The sequence below is a fragment of the Mastigoproctus giganteus genome, chromosome 11, assembly GCF_048544385.1.
Source record: "Mastigoproctus giganteus isolate SK-2022 chromosome 11, ASM4854438v1, whole genome shotgun sequence".
NCBI classification, from domain to species: Eukaryota; Metazoa; Arthropoda; class Arachnida; order Uropygi; family Thelyphonidae; genus Mastigoproctus; species Mastigoproctus giganteus.
The window spans coordinates 67,256,336-67,271,702 of NC_143585.1; the positions used below are offsets into that span (position 1 = coordinate 67,256,336).

At 35.9% G+C, this 15,367-nt stretch overlaps 1 protein-coding gene across 1 annotated transcript in view; it reads left to right on the plus strand.

Annotated features, from left to right (window-relative positions):
- LOC150078086 (uncharacterized) overlaps window positions 1-15,367 on the plus strand; it is an 85,208-nt gene that overhangs the window by 54,731 nt on the left and 15,110 nt on the right. The window contains exon 7 of the mRNA XM_090384460.1: window positions 9,772-9,887. Coding sequence (XP_090240586.1) covers window positions 9,772-9,887 — 116 coding nt within the window. The remainder of the gene's footprint in view (window positions 1-9,771; window positions 9,888-15,367) is intronic.

A 15,367-nucleotide genomic window follows, 5' to 3' on the forward strand; every position in this document is an offset into this window, starting at 1 on the left:
GGAAAAGGGAGAAACACAATAGATGCCATTTTCTCATTACAACAAATTTTGGAGAAAAGAAGAGAATTCAATCTACCAATGTTTCTGCTGTTTATTGATTATGAAAAAGCATATTACAATGTAAACCGGGAAAAACTTTGGCAGATTCTACATAAAGAAAATATCCTGACCCAACTCTGGAAAGCGATGCAAAGCCTATATAAAAACTCACGTCTGTATAAAATATTCTAATGGCCAACTAACACCAATAAAGGAGTCAAACAAGGATGTGGACTATCACCAAATTTATTTAATATCTACATCAGTAAAATTCTTAAAGAATGGAAACAAACAATTAACAACAGAATACAGTTGAACAACAGGAATAAAATCCAAACTATATTATATGCTGATGATCAAATTATAATTGCAAAATCCGAAGATGAACTACAGATAGCAGCAAATGAACTGAATAAAATTGGTAAAAAGTAAGAGATGAAAATCTCCACCTCAAAAACAAAATCAATGGGATTATGTGGAAAAAACATACAAAGAGTCAAAATTGTTATTGATGATAAAATAATAGAACAAATATCTGACTTAACCTATTTGGGAAATTTAATATCAAATGAAGGGAAAGACATCCACACTAAACTACAAAAATATAATAAAATGAATGGAACGATTAAACACTTCGGAAAACAAATGACAACTGAAACAAAATTATGACTGCACAACATCACTTCAAAACCAGCCCTCTTCTTCAGCTGTGAGACTTGGGTCATAAAAAGGAAAGATGCACACAAACTAGAAGCAGCACAAATGAGATTTTTAAGACCATTATTAGGCTTTACAAGATTAGACCAAAGACATTTAGATATCTGCAAGAAATTAAAAGTAGATAACATAGTAAATTACATAAAACGGTATCGGGAAAAATCGATCAGCCACATAGAAAGAATGAACCCAGACCAGATCCCAAAATTAGCCTTTAACTACAAACCTACAGGCAAGAGAGATGTTGGTCTACCAAGACAACAATGGCAAGATCAAGACCACCTCCAAGGGCTACAACGGAACAGGTCTTAAAAGACCTAAGCTAGGCCAAGTTCATGATGATGAAGAATGTATAGAGTGTGTACTCAGTCAAATTTTATCTGAAAATGACCATGTAAATGGTTTTTATGCTTTTAGAAATTATTAACTTGTGTGCACATATATGAAATTTAACATTTATTTTTACTTGCTATACTACCTTTTTTCCCCCCCTTTTATATGTTGAAAAATTTTTGATAAGGAAACTTGAAGGTTACTACTATTACTTATTTTTACAATTTGACTTTATCTTGGTTCCAAAAAAAAATCTAATCTATCAGAAATTATGTTTTGTATGTTTAAAAAAAACGAGGAAAGAATTCTCTTTGCACTTGATCTCAGATTAATGGTTTTATTTATGTTTTATACAAACTTAATTTCTGTCAACTTCCAGATCTATGATTGAGATTCTTTTCGATTTCCTCTCAGCTTCACTGATAAATTTGGAATTTTTAAAAAAGTTTCATGAATTTCTGCTTATTTTTATTTTTTGTCTCTAGCAACAAGCTGGCATCGGGTGTACTAGTCTACATTGCATAAAATATGTGGAATGTGTGAAAATAGTATAAGTTATGCTCTGAGTTAGATATGGCATTCATCATATTTTTTTCTTGTGTGGTGTGAGGATTATTAACAATGTGCTTCACTAAGGTGCCAAAGAAATATGATATAGTACTTAAGAAGATATATGCACAAGATTTCCATCTATTCTAAAATCGAGTAACAGTAACATGTTTGTGCTCTTTATACTGTATGTTAGATATGATTTTTTTAATTTCAAATTGCAGGAAACACTAAATCTGAAATTTGCAAATAGATAAGCATAAGAAAAATGTGCAATGCATAGAAAGAAATGTTGAACTAGATATAGAATTTCAAAGTGAAGATTATAGTGTCTAGTGTTTTAGTAAAATAAAAAATAGATTTTGGGATGCACTCTCCCAATTCCTCACCACTTATCTTATTTATCTCAGTGTATTTATTAATTTGAACCAGTGCCCATTATACTCTCAATGATAGCACATAAAGCTGGTTCTAATCAGAAAAAAATATTTGAATAAAACATTTCTAGTTATGGCTGTGGTACAGTTTTCTAAAACTGGATTCTGTAAATAATACTAATATACATTAAATGAGAATATACCAGTTGTATGGCAAGCCAAGTTTGTAGGAAAAAGTAAACCAGTACATAATAAATCGAAATAAGAATGTTGCAGAAGGAATGTATTCCAAAAAAATTTAAATTGCTAATTAATACAAATATAGCTGTATCCCTTTGATAGCACTAGGTCCAGATTGCATGAAATATTACTATAAGTGTAAAAAAACCCAACCTTAACAAAACAGAAATAAATAAATAATAGACTGACCATTGTGCCCAATCTCTTCAGAAGGCACAAAGCTAGTGGAATCACTGCATTTAAATTTTGATTTATTTTTATTCCCTTATAGTCAGTGGCAGTGCATCATTTTTAGATCTGAAATTTTTTTTAGATATGTTTACAGTACTGAATATTCTGAATATTATTGATTGATAATAAAATTGATGTATGGTCCTTGGTTGGGGAACTGAAAAATGCAGAAGTAAACCAAAATATAACAGATTATATCAGGTCGTGCTTGGCATTTTAAAAATTCTCCATAGCTATGCTGAATGTGAGAGGACAGTCATCATTTCTGAAGAGAACATAATCTGTAAGCGTATCTTCCTTGAAGCAGTCATAATTATTTAGTGTTTAACAGATGATCCAAAAATCCACAGACAGAAAAACCCTCAGTGAACTAACATTTGAAAGCATGCTATTGGTAAATAGTCCTATGTAATCAGTGAAATTTAATTCAAGTCCAAAGTCTGAATTTCAAAATACTTCCTGTTAATTCTGATAAAAATTACCAAATCTCCAGCCTTTTGATTTTTAAAAGTAAGCAGCTGTGCACATGATGCAAAGGTGCGGTTCAGATATTTTTTTCTATATAAAATAAATTATCATATTAAGTGAGGGAAAAAAATGTTCTGTTTTATTTTGATTTTCTTAAAAAAAAAAAAAAATTACAAATTCTTCTAGAAATTATTGGAAGTTTACTGATTTTTCCATTGGTATTGTTAGTAGTCATGAAGATTTATAAAACAGTGATTGAATATAATATTAGTAAACACATTTCCTGTGTCATGATTTCAGATTAATAATTTTTTTTCATTCTACTAAGATATGTACAAAAAAGTTATTAGTGTTTATTGGATAAGCATAGTGTTTTGATTAATTTTTTATTTATTTGATTTGATTTTATTTTTGATTTTATTTGATTTGATAAAAGATTTGATTAAAGGTTGTCGCAGACATATTCTCTCAGATATGCCAGACAAGCTGTATTTGCTACTTGGGAGTCTAAAACGCTGATGGAACTGATATTCGAGTGACACTGAAGTCAAGTTGGACCCAATTTCGGCGAAGTCCGGACGGTCTGTGACAGACAAATCCTCTGCTCGCACCTTCACGATGGTGGGACTGTTAGTAATCCTGGGCACAAGTACATAATGTTAGTACAAGGAGTACACAAGTTAGTAATCCTTGCAACCTCCAGGCACAAGTACATAATGGGTGACCACCCGGGTGTGAACCAACGTAAGCAGGGGCCGAGGTGTGGCGCCCACACCACATGGAGGAATGCCGCCCCTCTCTTACCGGCAGTACTAGGTGGTAGATGACTCATCAACCAGGGCAATACCACCACTTTGCTTATTGGAGGCTTGAAGTGGTGGAACCCATGTTTAGTCTCTAGAGCTAAGTTCCGGTCAAGCCTTCCCTATCTCTTCCATCATACAGTATGATTGATGACTTTTGAGGTTATGATGAACATCGTGGCGAGATCCAATATTCCTTACATTTCAAGAGTACAGCTCTAAAATGGTATTTGCAGGCCGGCCGCTAGTTAGTACACCGGACCGAACCTATTGGTAACTCTCTAGAAGGCTTCCGGATCAGCTAGTGTATAATCTTGCTACCTCTACTTTGCCAGATAGTGACTGGAGGGAGTCCGAGTAGTGTGTATATGGGGAGCATTGTCGAGGCCACGTCATGTCAAGGATCTGGGTATATTCTTACCATATGTACGCCTTATCCAAAAATTTCATTACTTCATACAGCATGTCCCACCCACTTTTTCTTACTATTGAATACACCATGAATTGTCAAACTTATCTAAACCTCCCAAGCACTTCCTAATTCATTTCACAAATATACGTAGTCTTAATTCTAATCTCAACAATGTCCATTTCCACTTGCAGTCTGCCAAACCCCATGTACTTTTTCTGACAGAATCTCAGTTATCGGTTGATTCAACTACTGCTCATCTTGGATGCCCAAATTATTTGCTGTATGATTCCTTTCGCCTCAAAGGTGGTACTTTTGCATATGTCTGTTCTGATATTCCCTGTCAGAGACTTGGCAATTTGGAATCTCCTTTCTTTGATCTTCTCTAGCTTAAAATCTCTCTAACTCATTGTGTCAAATTCATCTGTTGTCTCTACCATTCTTCCAATTCCACTAATCACTTGGAGCTCTTTGACTTCCTCTCTTTGCAACTTAACTTAAAAGATATAATTACCATCAGAGTTAAAGGGAAGGGTTTTTGCTTCCGTAAAGGTGAGTACAGTGGTCTCGGAAAGTTTTTAAATTCTGTACAGTGGGATAAACTGACGATGTTACCAACAGTAAATTCTAAGTGGGAAGCATTCAAGGAATTAATCGTGGATGCTACTAAAAGTTTCATACCTATTAAGAAATATTGTTCAAGGTTTAGGCCTAAATGGTTATAAAATGAACTAATGAGACTCGTAACAGAGAAGAAAAATGCATGGGATGCATATAAATTATCAAGCGACTCAGAAGCCTATGGCAGATATAAGCTAGTCTATAATCAGGTCACAAAGGAGGTTAGGCAGGCGAAGGCAGATTACGAGAAATCCTTGACAAGAGATGCTAAGAAAAACAGCAAGGATTTCTTTACTTATATAAACTCTAAAAGGAAGGTGATGAATATGATTGGTCCACTTGATATCAGTGGTTCGACTGTTGATGATCCTGCTCAGATAGCAAACAAACTGAATGAGTATTTTGCATCTACATATTCACACATGAGGAATTATTAAGGTTTGAAAATGGCAGAAGGTTATCAAATTGTAGAAAGATACTTAATGATTTTGTAATAACTGAGAGCAAAGTGGAGGAGAAATTGTTGAAGTTAAACATAAGAAAAACACCTAGGGTGGATGGGATCTATCCAGTTATATTAAAGGAGGCGGCAAAGCAACTAAGCAAACCCTTAGCCATAATTATGAGAGCATCCTTGGACTCAGGGGAGGTTCCCATGGACTGGAGATGTGCAAATGTATTCCCAATTCACAAAGGGGGATGGAAGGGTGACATGAGTAATTACAGACCAGTTAGTTTAACTTCTGTTCTGGGTAAAATACTGGAGTCACCTAGTTAAAGATGCATTGCAGGATCATCTAGACAAGACTGCAACAATAATTCAGACACAGCATGGGTTTGTTAAGGGAAAGTCTTGTCTGACAAATTTGATAGGATATTATGATGTGGTTACAAAGGAACTGGATGCAAAAAATTATTTTGATATCATATATTTGGATTTCAGGAAAGCTTTTGACACTGTTGCGCATGAAAGACTATTGTACAAATTGGTGCAGAATGGTATTAAGGGTAAGTTGCTACAATGGATAAAAGGATGGTTAAGTGGGAGAAGACAGAGGGTGGTAATCAATGGGTGTTGCTCTTTGTGGACTAATGGTATTACTGGAGTCCCACAGGGTTCGGTTTTGGGTCCACTGTTGTTTTGTATATTTATCAATGATATTGATGAATGTATATCAGGCTTAGTGTCGAAGTTTGCAGATGATACAAAGGTTGGCAGGGTTGTTAATGACAGTAATGGCAGTGTGCTACTGCAACAGGATCTAGATAATTTGGGCAGATGGGCTAAGAAGTGGCTGAAGTTAGCCTTGACAAATGCAAAGTACTGCATATGGGTAGAAGTAACCCAAGAGAAACGTACCAACTGTGTGGTACTACACTTAAGGTGGTAGAAAATGAAAAAGACCTAGGAGTAATTGTGCAGGCAGATATGAAGTTTTCTGAGCAATGCAGACAGGCTGCCAGAGCAGGTCATGGGGTTTTGTCTATGATATATAGGAATTTTGCTAGCAGGGAAAAGGTGATTGTCCCTCTGTATAAGGCAATGGTCAGGCCACGCCTTGAGTACTGCGTACAGGTCTGGAGGCCTCATTTTAGGAAGGATGTAGATTTACTTGAGCGTGTACAGAGAAGGGCAACAAGATTGGTGAGGGGAATGAAGGGATCCTCTTACCAAGAGAGGCTTAAGTTCTGCAAATTATATTTGACTGTAGACTAGGCACCTGTGCGGTGATCTGATTGAGGTGTATAAGGCCTTGAATGGGTTGAGCATGCTGAATTCTGATGGGATCCTTCCACTTGTTCAGATTACGAACCTAAGGGGGCATAAATTCAAGTTAAGAAAAGACAGATGTAGAATAGATGTGCGGAAATTTGCCTTTAGCCAGCCTGTGGTTAATTGCTGGAACAAACTTCCATCTGTCGTGGAAGTTGATAGGTTCAATAAATTTAAGGAGGAACTGGAGAGGCATTTGTAGGGAATGGTGTGATTTTTTTTTTTTTTTTGGATGATGCTGCATAAGTTCATACACATGCTTTCTTGCATCACATGCCACTACTACTACTTTCTCCAGTCCAACTTTCCTAACAGTGAGGTAATTTTCCTTGGTGATTTTAATGTTCACAACTCCAGCTGGCTTCCATTTTCTAGTCACACCGACCCAGCTGGTCGAGATGCTGAGGCTTTTGCAATTACTAATGACCTTGCACAGATTGTTCATTTACCTACAAGAATACCGAACAGTCATAATCATACAGCCAATACGCGTGATCTTTTTCTCACAAACAACCCTTCTAAGTACATGGTCAAAGTGAGAGGTCCTTTAGGCACTTCAGATCACAACTTGGTGATTGTCTCTTCTCCAATGGAACCTTTATCTCATAGCTATTCCCAACCTCGTGTTGTTTGGCATTACAAGAATGCAAGATGGGATGACCTGCAAGACTTCTTTTCTTCTTTTCCTTGGTCGGATTACTGTTTCAAAACTTCTGATGTCAACGTTTGCTCAGATCGGGTCAGTGAAATTATTCTTGCAGGAATGGAATCCTTTATCCCACACTCCACTTTAAAATCTCATCCTTTATCTAAACCTTGGTTTTCCAATAAATGTGCTAAGACTGTTCAAGAGAAGAACGTTGCATATCGTAATTGGCTCGTTTCTAATTGTCCCGTTTCTTTTTCTGCCTACACCAAAGCTTGCAACAATTGTAAAGCAGTTATTAATCAGTCCAAACTAGAGTTTGAACAGGCTAAGAGTAGAAAACTTGCTTTCTGCCCTAATGGCAGCTGAGCATTCTGGTCTCTTGCCAAAGCTATTGGCTGCAACTTTTGCCCATCTCTGCTCCCACCTCTGTCCAAACCAGATGGTTCTGTTGTCACTTCAGCCAGGGATAAAGCTGACCTGATAGCATCCCATTTTACTTCCAACTCATGTATTAATGGTGTTGGTAAAACACCTCCCACCATTCCCAACACGCTCCATACAATGCCTCCTGTGGTCTTCCATCAAAAGGATGTCAGAAGGATTTTGACGAATCTTGATGCTAAGAAAGCTCCAGGTCCCAATGGGATTTCTCCACTTGTTCTCAAAACCTGTGCTCCCGAACTTACTCCTATTCTTTGCCGCCTTTTTTCACTTTCTTATTTCAAAGTTGTTTTTCCTTCTGCTTGGAAATTTGCTCATATCCAGCCAGTTCCTAAAAAGGGTGACAAATCCCTCCCATCCAATTATCGTCCCATTGCAATTACTTCTACTCTTTCTAAAGTAAGGGAGAAATCAATTAACCGCCAACTCTTAAACTACCTAGAAACCTTTCGTCTGATCAACGAACGCCAGTATGGATTCTGTCAGTGTCGATCCACTGGTGATATTCTGGCTTATGTTACCCATTTATGGACTATTTCAATGGAAAGGTTCGGGGAAACACAAGTAGTTGCTCTTGACATCTCAAAGGCTTTCGATCATGTTTGGCATAAAGTTCTTCTAAACAAGCTTCCATCTTATGGTTTGCCAACTGTTTTTAGTAATTGGTTATCCAGTTTTCTCTCTGATCGCTCACTGAGGGTGATGGTAGATGGCTCTGTCTTCTAACTTCTCCACTAATGCTGGTGTCCCCAAGGTTCAGTTCTTTCCCCCACTCTTTTCCTCTTGTATATTAATGACCTTCTTCCATTGACTGGAAATCCTATCCATAGTTTTGCCAATGATAGCACATTGCATTCCACTTTCCATTTTGAGAAACCTTGTCCTGCTCAATCAGCATCAATTTCTCGAAAATCTGCTACCAATTCCTTAAATGCCGATCTTCAGGTAATTCTCCAGTGCGGCAAAGACAACTTAGTTGATTTCAACCCTTCTAAAACTGAGTTTGTCTTATATCTCGCAAAAAGGATTCTTCTGCTCCTATGCTTATCTTTAGTGACACTCCGATTTCTAGGCAAAATGATATATCTCTCTTGGGGATTACCCTAACTTCTAATCTCTCTTGGCACAAGCACATTACAAATATTGCTTCCTCTGCATCTAAAAAACTTGGTTTTCTCTTTCGCTCTCAGCTTTACTTTTCTTCCAAACAGCTGCTCACTCTGTATAAATTGCAAATCTGCCCTGCCATGGAATATTGTTCCCACATCTGGGGTGGCCCCCAAAACCTCTCTCAGGCTTCTTGATTCCATTCAGAAGAGGGCAGTTAGGTTAATTAATGATTCATCTCTAACAGAGTCTCTCCACTCGCTCTCTCATGGACGTACTGTTTCTGCTGCATGCCTCTTCTACAGATACTTCCATGGGCACTGTTCTTCTATAATTCCCGCTCTCTCTTTCAAAACAGTCTGAACACATGCCGCCACCAGCCAACATCCATTTACTGTCCAACTTCAAACTCACAGAACCAACTTTTCATCTTCCTCATTTATTCATTCAACTGCCATTTTCTGGAACAACCTTCCTTCATACGTATTTCCTGAAAGTTACAGTCTACAGAAGTTCAAGTCCAATGTCAACAAATATCTTCTTTTGTCTTCTCAACCTCCAACCACGGTACTAAGTACTATAGGTTCTAATACCTCTCGTGTTTGGGGTTTACATAAAAAAAAAAAAAAAATTTCTAAATTCTTTTATGAATTTGATAAATGTGGTCTATATTATATTTATTTGTTTTCAAGAGATGAAAAAGTGTTTCTTGTAGAATACTTTCAGAGCTACCCTGGTACTTGCTGAGGCATTGTGAACTATTTGACAATTTTGGAAATGTAATAAAGTGCTTATTGATTGGCCTACACAACTTCTTTCATTCACTTGTTATTATAGAAAAGTTATTATTTTTGATAGTAGATATTGAAAAGGTATATATTTATTAATTGTATTAAAATATTAAATGCTTATATTTTTTGTTAAGTAATGAGCTGATAAGACAAAAATATCATCATTATATGATGATTTTATTTTGAGTTATTTATATATTATTTTTTTCCCCCACTTTTAAGGATGATAAGTCACCCAGAGATAAAGGATCTGAACAGGAACAGGAAATTGATTCTTCTTGTTTTGGGCCTCAAAAAAAACCAGATCCTTATGGAAAATGGGTTATAGTTTCCAAAAAGTATGTTCAATTTCAGCTCTTTCATAAAAGTTTTTAAATAAATACATCTTTGTTCCTTTATGAAGTAATGAGACTAAATTTTTTGTATGGTTTATGGAAACAGAAGGAGCGATCATAGCAGGGTTGGCCCAAGTTTACATGCATGCATCAGCACAGTGAATAGGTACATATTGTTTTATGTTGGCATAAAAATGACTGGACATTATTTAGAGCAAAGAATTCATTTAAATTTTGTAAAAAGTTATAATCAATCTTCAAGTGAGACACTTGATATGTTAAAAGGAGCTTATAGGAATGAAGTGGATAAATTAATTTTGTTTGATCTTTCAAAGGAAGCTGGACAAAATGTTTCCATTATGACTGAAACAAAACATCAAGACCCAAGAAAACATGCATGAGGCTGTAGGTGTTGTAGTGAAGTATCTGGATGCAATGTGTATACTGCAAGATCAAGCCTGTATGCTTCCACAGAAAAGTGCACAGCCCATTGATAATTGTGGCATTAGTATATTGGCTGTCAAAAAGTTACAGCCACTCCCCAACTTACGTAAGACCCCGACTTACGTTGCATTCCACGGAACTCTACGTAAGTCAGAATTTCCCTAACGACTTGTGAAGCACTTGCAACTATGCGTATAGAATTGGTTATTCAATTTTTTTATCTTGTGCAGGAAAAATTTCAAAAGTAATGAAACGTTGTAGAAAATAGCGTGATGCTTAAACCTATTAAACCACCCATTGCTTGCCACGAACTTAGCTTGGGTTTGCTGTACTTATCCTTAACATCTTCATAAATACTTCTTGATTTCGCTTGAATGGCCATTGGACTCAGGGGCACTCACTTCTGAATCTGATTTTCTATCCGTATTATTAATAATTTTTCTATCCTTGATATATCACCTGAACGCTGTTTTGTGATCACTTTTAATCTTAAATGCATTGATCCTTTAACACATTCTTTTATACGTGCATTGTCCTTTAAAATAGTATTCACTGTCAAAGTAGTGAGACCTAATTCCCGTGCAATAGATGACAAACTTTGTCCTGCTTCTTAATCATTTTCATCTTCATTTCTAAATCAATTTTGTTTTGTTTCCTAGCACTGCTACCACTTTCCGTTTGTCACTTTCCCTTCATCGTTGTAATAAGTAAATAGGAATGAAGAGAAGATTCTGAAAATTTTTTTTATATGATTGAAGATTTCAGTGAAGGGGAAATGCATTTCACCATAATAACGTAAAAACCCACACACAATTCCAGTTATTGGTATTATCACAAATGCAATAAGATTGAGTTTACTACCTGTTTATAATAGATTTCACTAACAGAAAAGTCCAATAAACTGGAAAGTGCAAATTGTTTTTATTGTTCTATGGTTGTGACCTCTAGAAATGTGCTTTAGAAAAATATCACAAAGGCGTTCAAATTGATTCTTATAACGAAACATATGATAACGATGAAATGTAGTGCATTCTCTGGCTGGACTGCGTAGCCCTTCCTCTCAGCCTATAGTAGCATTTGTAAATGTATTGGTGCTGACCGGGCTAGCCAGGTGGGTAAAGTGCTTGCCTGGCAACCAAAAGGTTGCGAGTTCGAATCCTGCCTCGGGCTTGGATCAAAGTACTGCAAAAACCTTGGGAGGTGCATTATGGCCACAGAAGCCGATGTGCCAACAACTACCAAAAAAAAAAAAAAAAAAAAATGTATTGGTCGCATGTATTCCTATGGGGTGCAAAATACGTTTCCATATTTTTTTTCAGTTTGCACTTGCCGTCAAAAACTTACATAAAGTTGAATTTACGTAAATCAGGGAGTGCCTGTCTAGTGAAGTTGAAAATTCCTCTAGCTGCCTTGGGACTCTATTAGGAGTATAAAAAAGTCAAAAGTTAATGAGTTGTTGCATACTAAGCAGTAGCATGCTAATCTTACAAAGTAAGTTAATCAGATTTTCAAGTAGAAATTGTTAAGGGATTCTGTGTGAATTGTGGCTCAATATTTGGCATTTCCCCCATGACCGTGCTCTAGCTCCGTGTGGTTTCTGCGAAACTTTGCTCAAAAGCAGCATTGCCCAGCTTGATCACTCATCTCATTCACCAAACTTTTCTGAATACCTTTTGTTTTCAAAAATCAAATGTACCTTTAACTGTTTTGCAATTATTTATATACATTATCTTTTTCCTAAGTGGGCTTACTGCAGTAACTATGTACATATATGTTTTCAAATTTGTTTCAATAGAATATGTTGGTATATGTAGGGATTGTCATGAGACTACTCCAGTATATCCTATCATCTATTATCTATGTTTTCAAGTAGTAGTAAATACATTTAAGAATAGATACTAGCAAGTAAAGTGTAAATAGAAGTAGAACTAATCTTTTGCTTTATTTTACTCATGGAGATTCAAGGTTGGGCTTATGCAAGCTGCAGTTCAATAGAATTTCAGATCCAAAAGTTGATAAATTGAATCAAGTGAAATATAAGTAAATTATGTAGAGAATGTTATTGCATCAAGAAAAAATAACAAGTTAGAAGCTAGTGTGCAATTGAGAAACAGAACCTTCAAAAAAGGGAACAGTAGATGCTGATTTAAATAATCAAATTACAGCAAATAGTTATTCTTGATTTTGATAATAATATCACCTCTTGGACTATCAAGCCAGAAATATACAAATTAACATTTAAAAAATTTAAAAGTATTTATGTACATAGTGTTTAACCTAACCAAAACTGAAATTCCACAAAAAAAAAAAAAAAACCTTTTAAAAGGTTAAAAGAGTGGTTTTCCATTATTCAGGATATTCAAAAGAATAGAAACAGACTCAGAATTCAGTTACATAATTCCAAAAATGTTTTGAGCAATATCATCGTCATTGAAATAAATATATAACTTCCTTACTTAGAAAAAGACAGTACTCATTTTAATGTATAAATTCAAGTATGTTTATTAAAAATTAATGCCGTTATTTTATTGTTGCACTTCCAGACATAATTTGAGGTCGACATGAAAATGGTAAGATGAAAAAAATAATAAATAAATATAAAGTATTTAAATGAAACAAAATGACCAAACAGTATAACCCAAGCAAATAAAGTTTGCATTACTTTTTTAACACTTATAATTCACTTTTCAGTATCAGTCCATGTGGTCATGGGGTTAAAACAAAAGTTTAACATTAGCATTAGTAGAGGCAGTAGTGACGCAAAAAAGCAAGCTTATATATCATCAGCAAATAAAAAAAAAAAACCTTTCCCTTTCACCCATCCATTCGCTCCAAAAGTTTGTCCAGTTCTTCCTTGAATTTATTTAAGCTGTCAACTTCCACAACAATAGATGGAAGTTTGTTCCAGAAATCAACCACCTGTTTGCTAAAGGCAAATTTCTGCACATCCATTCTACAACTGTCTTTCCTCAATTTTAATTTATGCCCCATAATGTGCATAATCTCAGCAAGATGAAGAATTTCATCAGCATTGAGCTTGCTCAAACCATTTGAGGACTTATACACTGCTCAGTCAGATCACCTCACAGGTGCCTTGTCTCCAGACACTGCAATTTGCAGAATTTAAGCTTTTCTTGGTAAGAGCAACCCTTTGTTCCCCCTCACCAATTTTGTTGCCTTTCTCTGTACTTGTTCTACTAACTCTACATCCTTCCACTAAGGCCTCCAGACTTGTATGCAGTACTCAAGGTGTGGCCTGACCATTGCTTTATACAAAGGCAATGGTCAGCTCCTTATCCCTGCTAGCAAAATTCCTGTATATCATTGACAAGATCCCCATGAGCTGCTCCGGCAGCCTGTCTGCAGTGCTGGACAGGATGCCATTCCAGAGGCTACGAGTTCGATCCTCACTTGTGCTTAAAGGTATATTTCTTGTTTTCTAATTATCTACATTATAATTTTACCATTATATTTAGTTCTTTTCTTTGTATTACTTCATTACTAATTTGCCATACAAAACAAAAGACCATACAAAACAAAAGAATAATGAACTATGTATTTTAATTACTCAAACAGTAGTAAAACTACAAATTTTTCCACCATGAAATTCTTAAATCTTTCCCATGCTCTTTAACAACATTAGAAACCAACTGTCAGGACTCTTCAACTCATTCCTATGCATACTGATAAGTAGGAAAGTATGAAATACACATGGCTACAGACATCAAGTTTTGAACTATGATTCTAATTATGAAAATAGTCACCATGTTGCAACATTCTTACAATAAACTAATTTGGAAATATTATAAACAAAAAAAAAAAAAAAAGTGCAGAGGTGAATCCTGAATCTGTGAACTTTGGACTGGGAGGTTTTCATCTCGACTGTTAATTCACTGTTCAACAAAAAAATTCTTTGAATTTGTTTCCTTTCTTAAAATAGGCAAACTTTACTAATTTTGGGTCAAGAAAAATTAAAATTAATATGACTTCAGAAATTTTTTATTAGCTCTAGTTTTTGAGTTACAGTACTTCGCTATTGTCTAAGAATATAGTAATTTCAGTAGTAGTCGGAGTAAAAAGTAATATTAAAACACTCTCATATTTACATTTTCTTGATACAACATAAAAATCACAGTTGTTTTTAATTAAAATGTAAAAAAAACAAGATTGCACACGAACCGAAAGTACTTTCTCAAAATGTGGCCTATTCACGACAGAGTCTTCTTTTTGCTTGTCGCTTGTATTCCACTTCTGGGACATCTCTTGTTACTGTCCAACAGTAAGCAAGCATAGAAGTGTTCCACCTACCCTGATATCTTCTTTCCATTGCTGAAATGGCTTGGTGAAATTGCTCATTGTGCTCGTCACTCGCTGCACCACAGTTGTCAGGGAAGAAGTCCAGATGAGAGTCGAGAAAGTGGATTTTCAGTGACATGTTGCAGCCTAATTGATGATACTTTTCTAGAAGGTTGTTCACAGTCTCAACATAGTTTCAAGCTCTACAGTTTCCAGAAAGCCATGCACAACACTTTTAAAGGCTTCCCAAGCTGCGTTCTCAATTACCCTGGTGGACTCGCTCAAAGTTTTCATCCTTTAAAAGTTCACGAATTTGCGGACCAAGAAAGATTCCTTCCTTAACCTTAGTATCAGTCAACAGTGGAAATTGTCCTCTCAGGTACTCGAAAACTTCTCCATCTTGGTTCATCCTCTTAACAAAGTTCTTCATGAGTCCAAAGGGGGCAAAGGAATTGTGCTGGACATTTTTTCCCCCAGGGTGCAGATTTTCCCTTAGAGGCCAGACTTTTCTCTTGTAGTGTGAGGACCTAGCTCGACTGTCCCACTCACACAGGAAACAACAATACTTCTCGTATCCCAACTGCATGCCCAGCAGTATTGCAATCACCTTCAGGTCTCCACAGATCTGCCATTGGTGGTCTTTGTACTTCATTGCTTCCAGAATTAATTGCATATTCTCATACATCATTGGGATGGCAAAAGGCATTGAACGTCCTTTATTATTCAACCATCCACTGAGATTT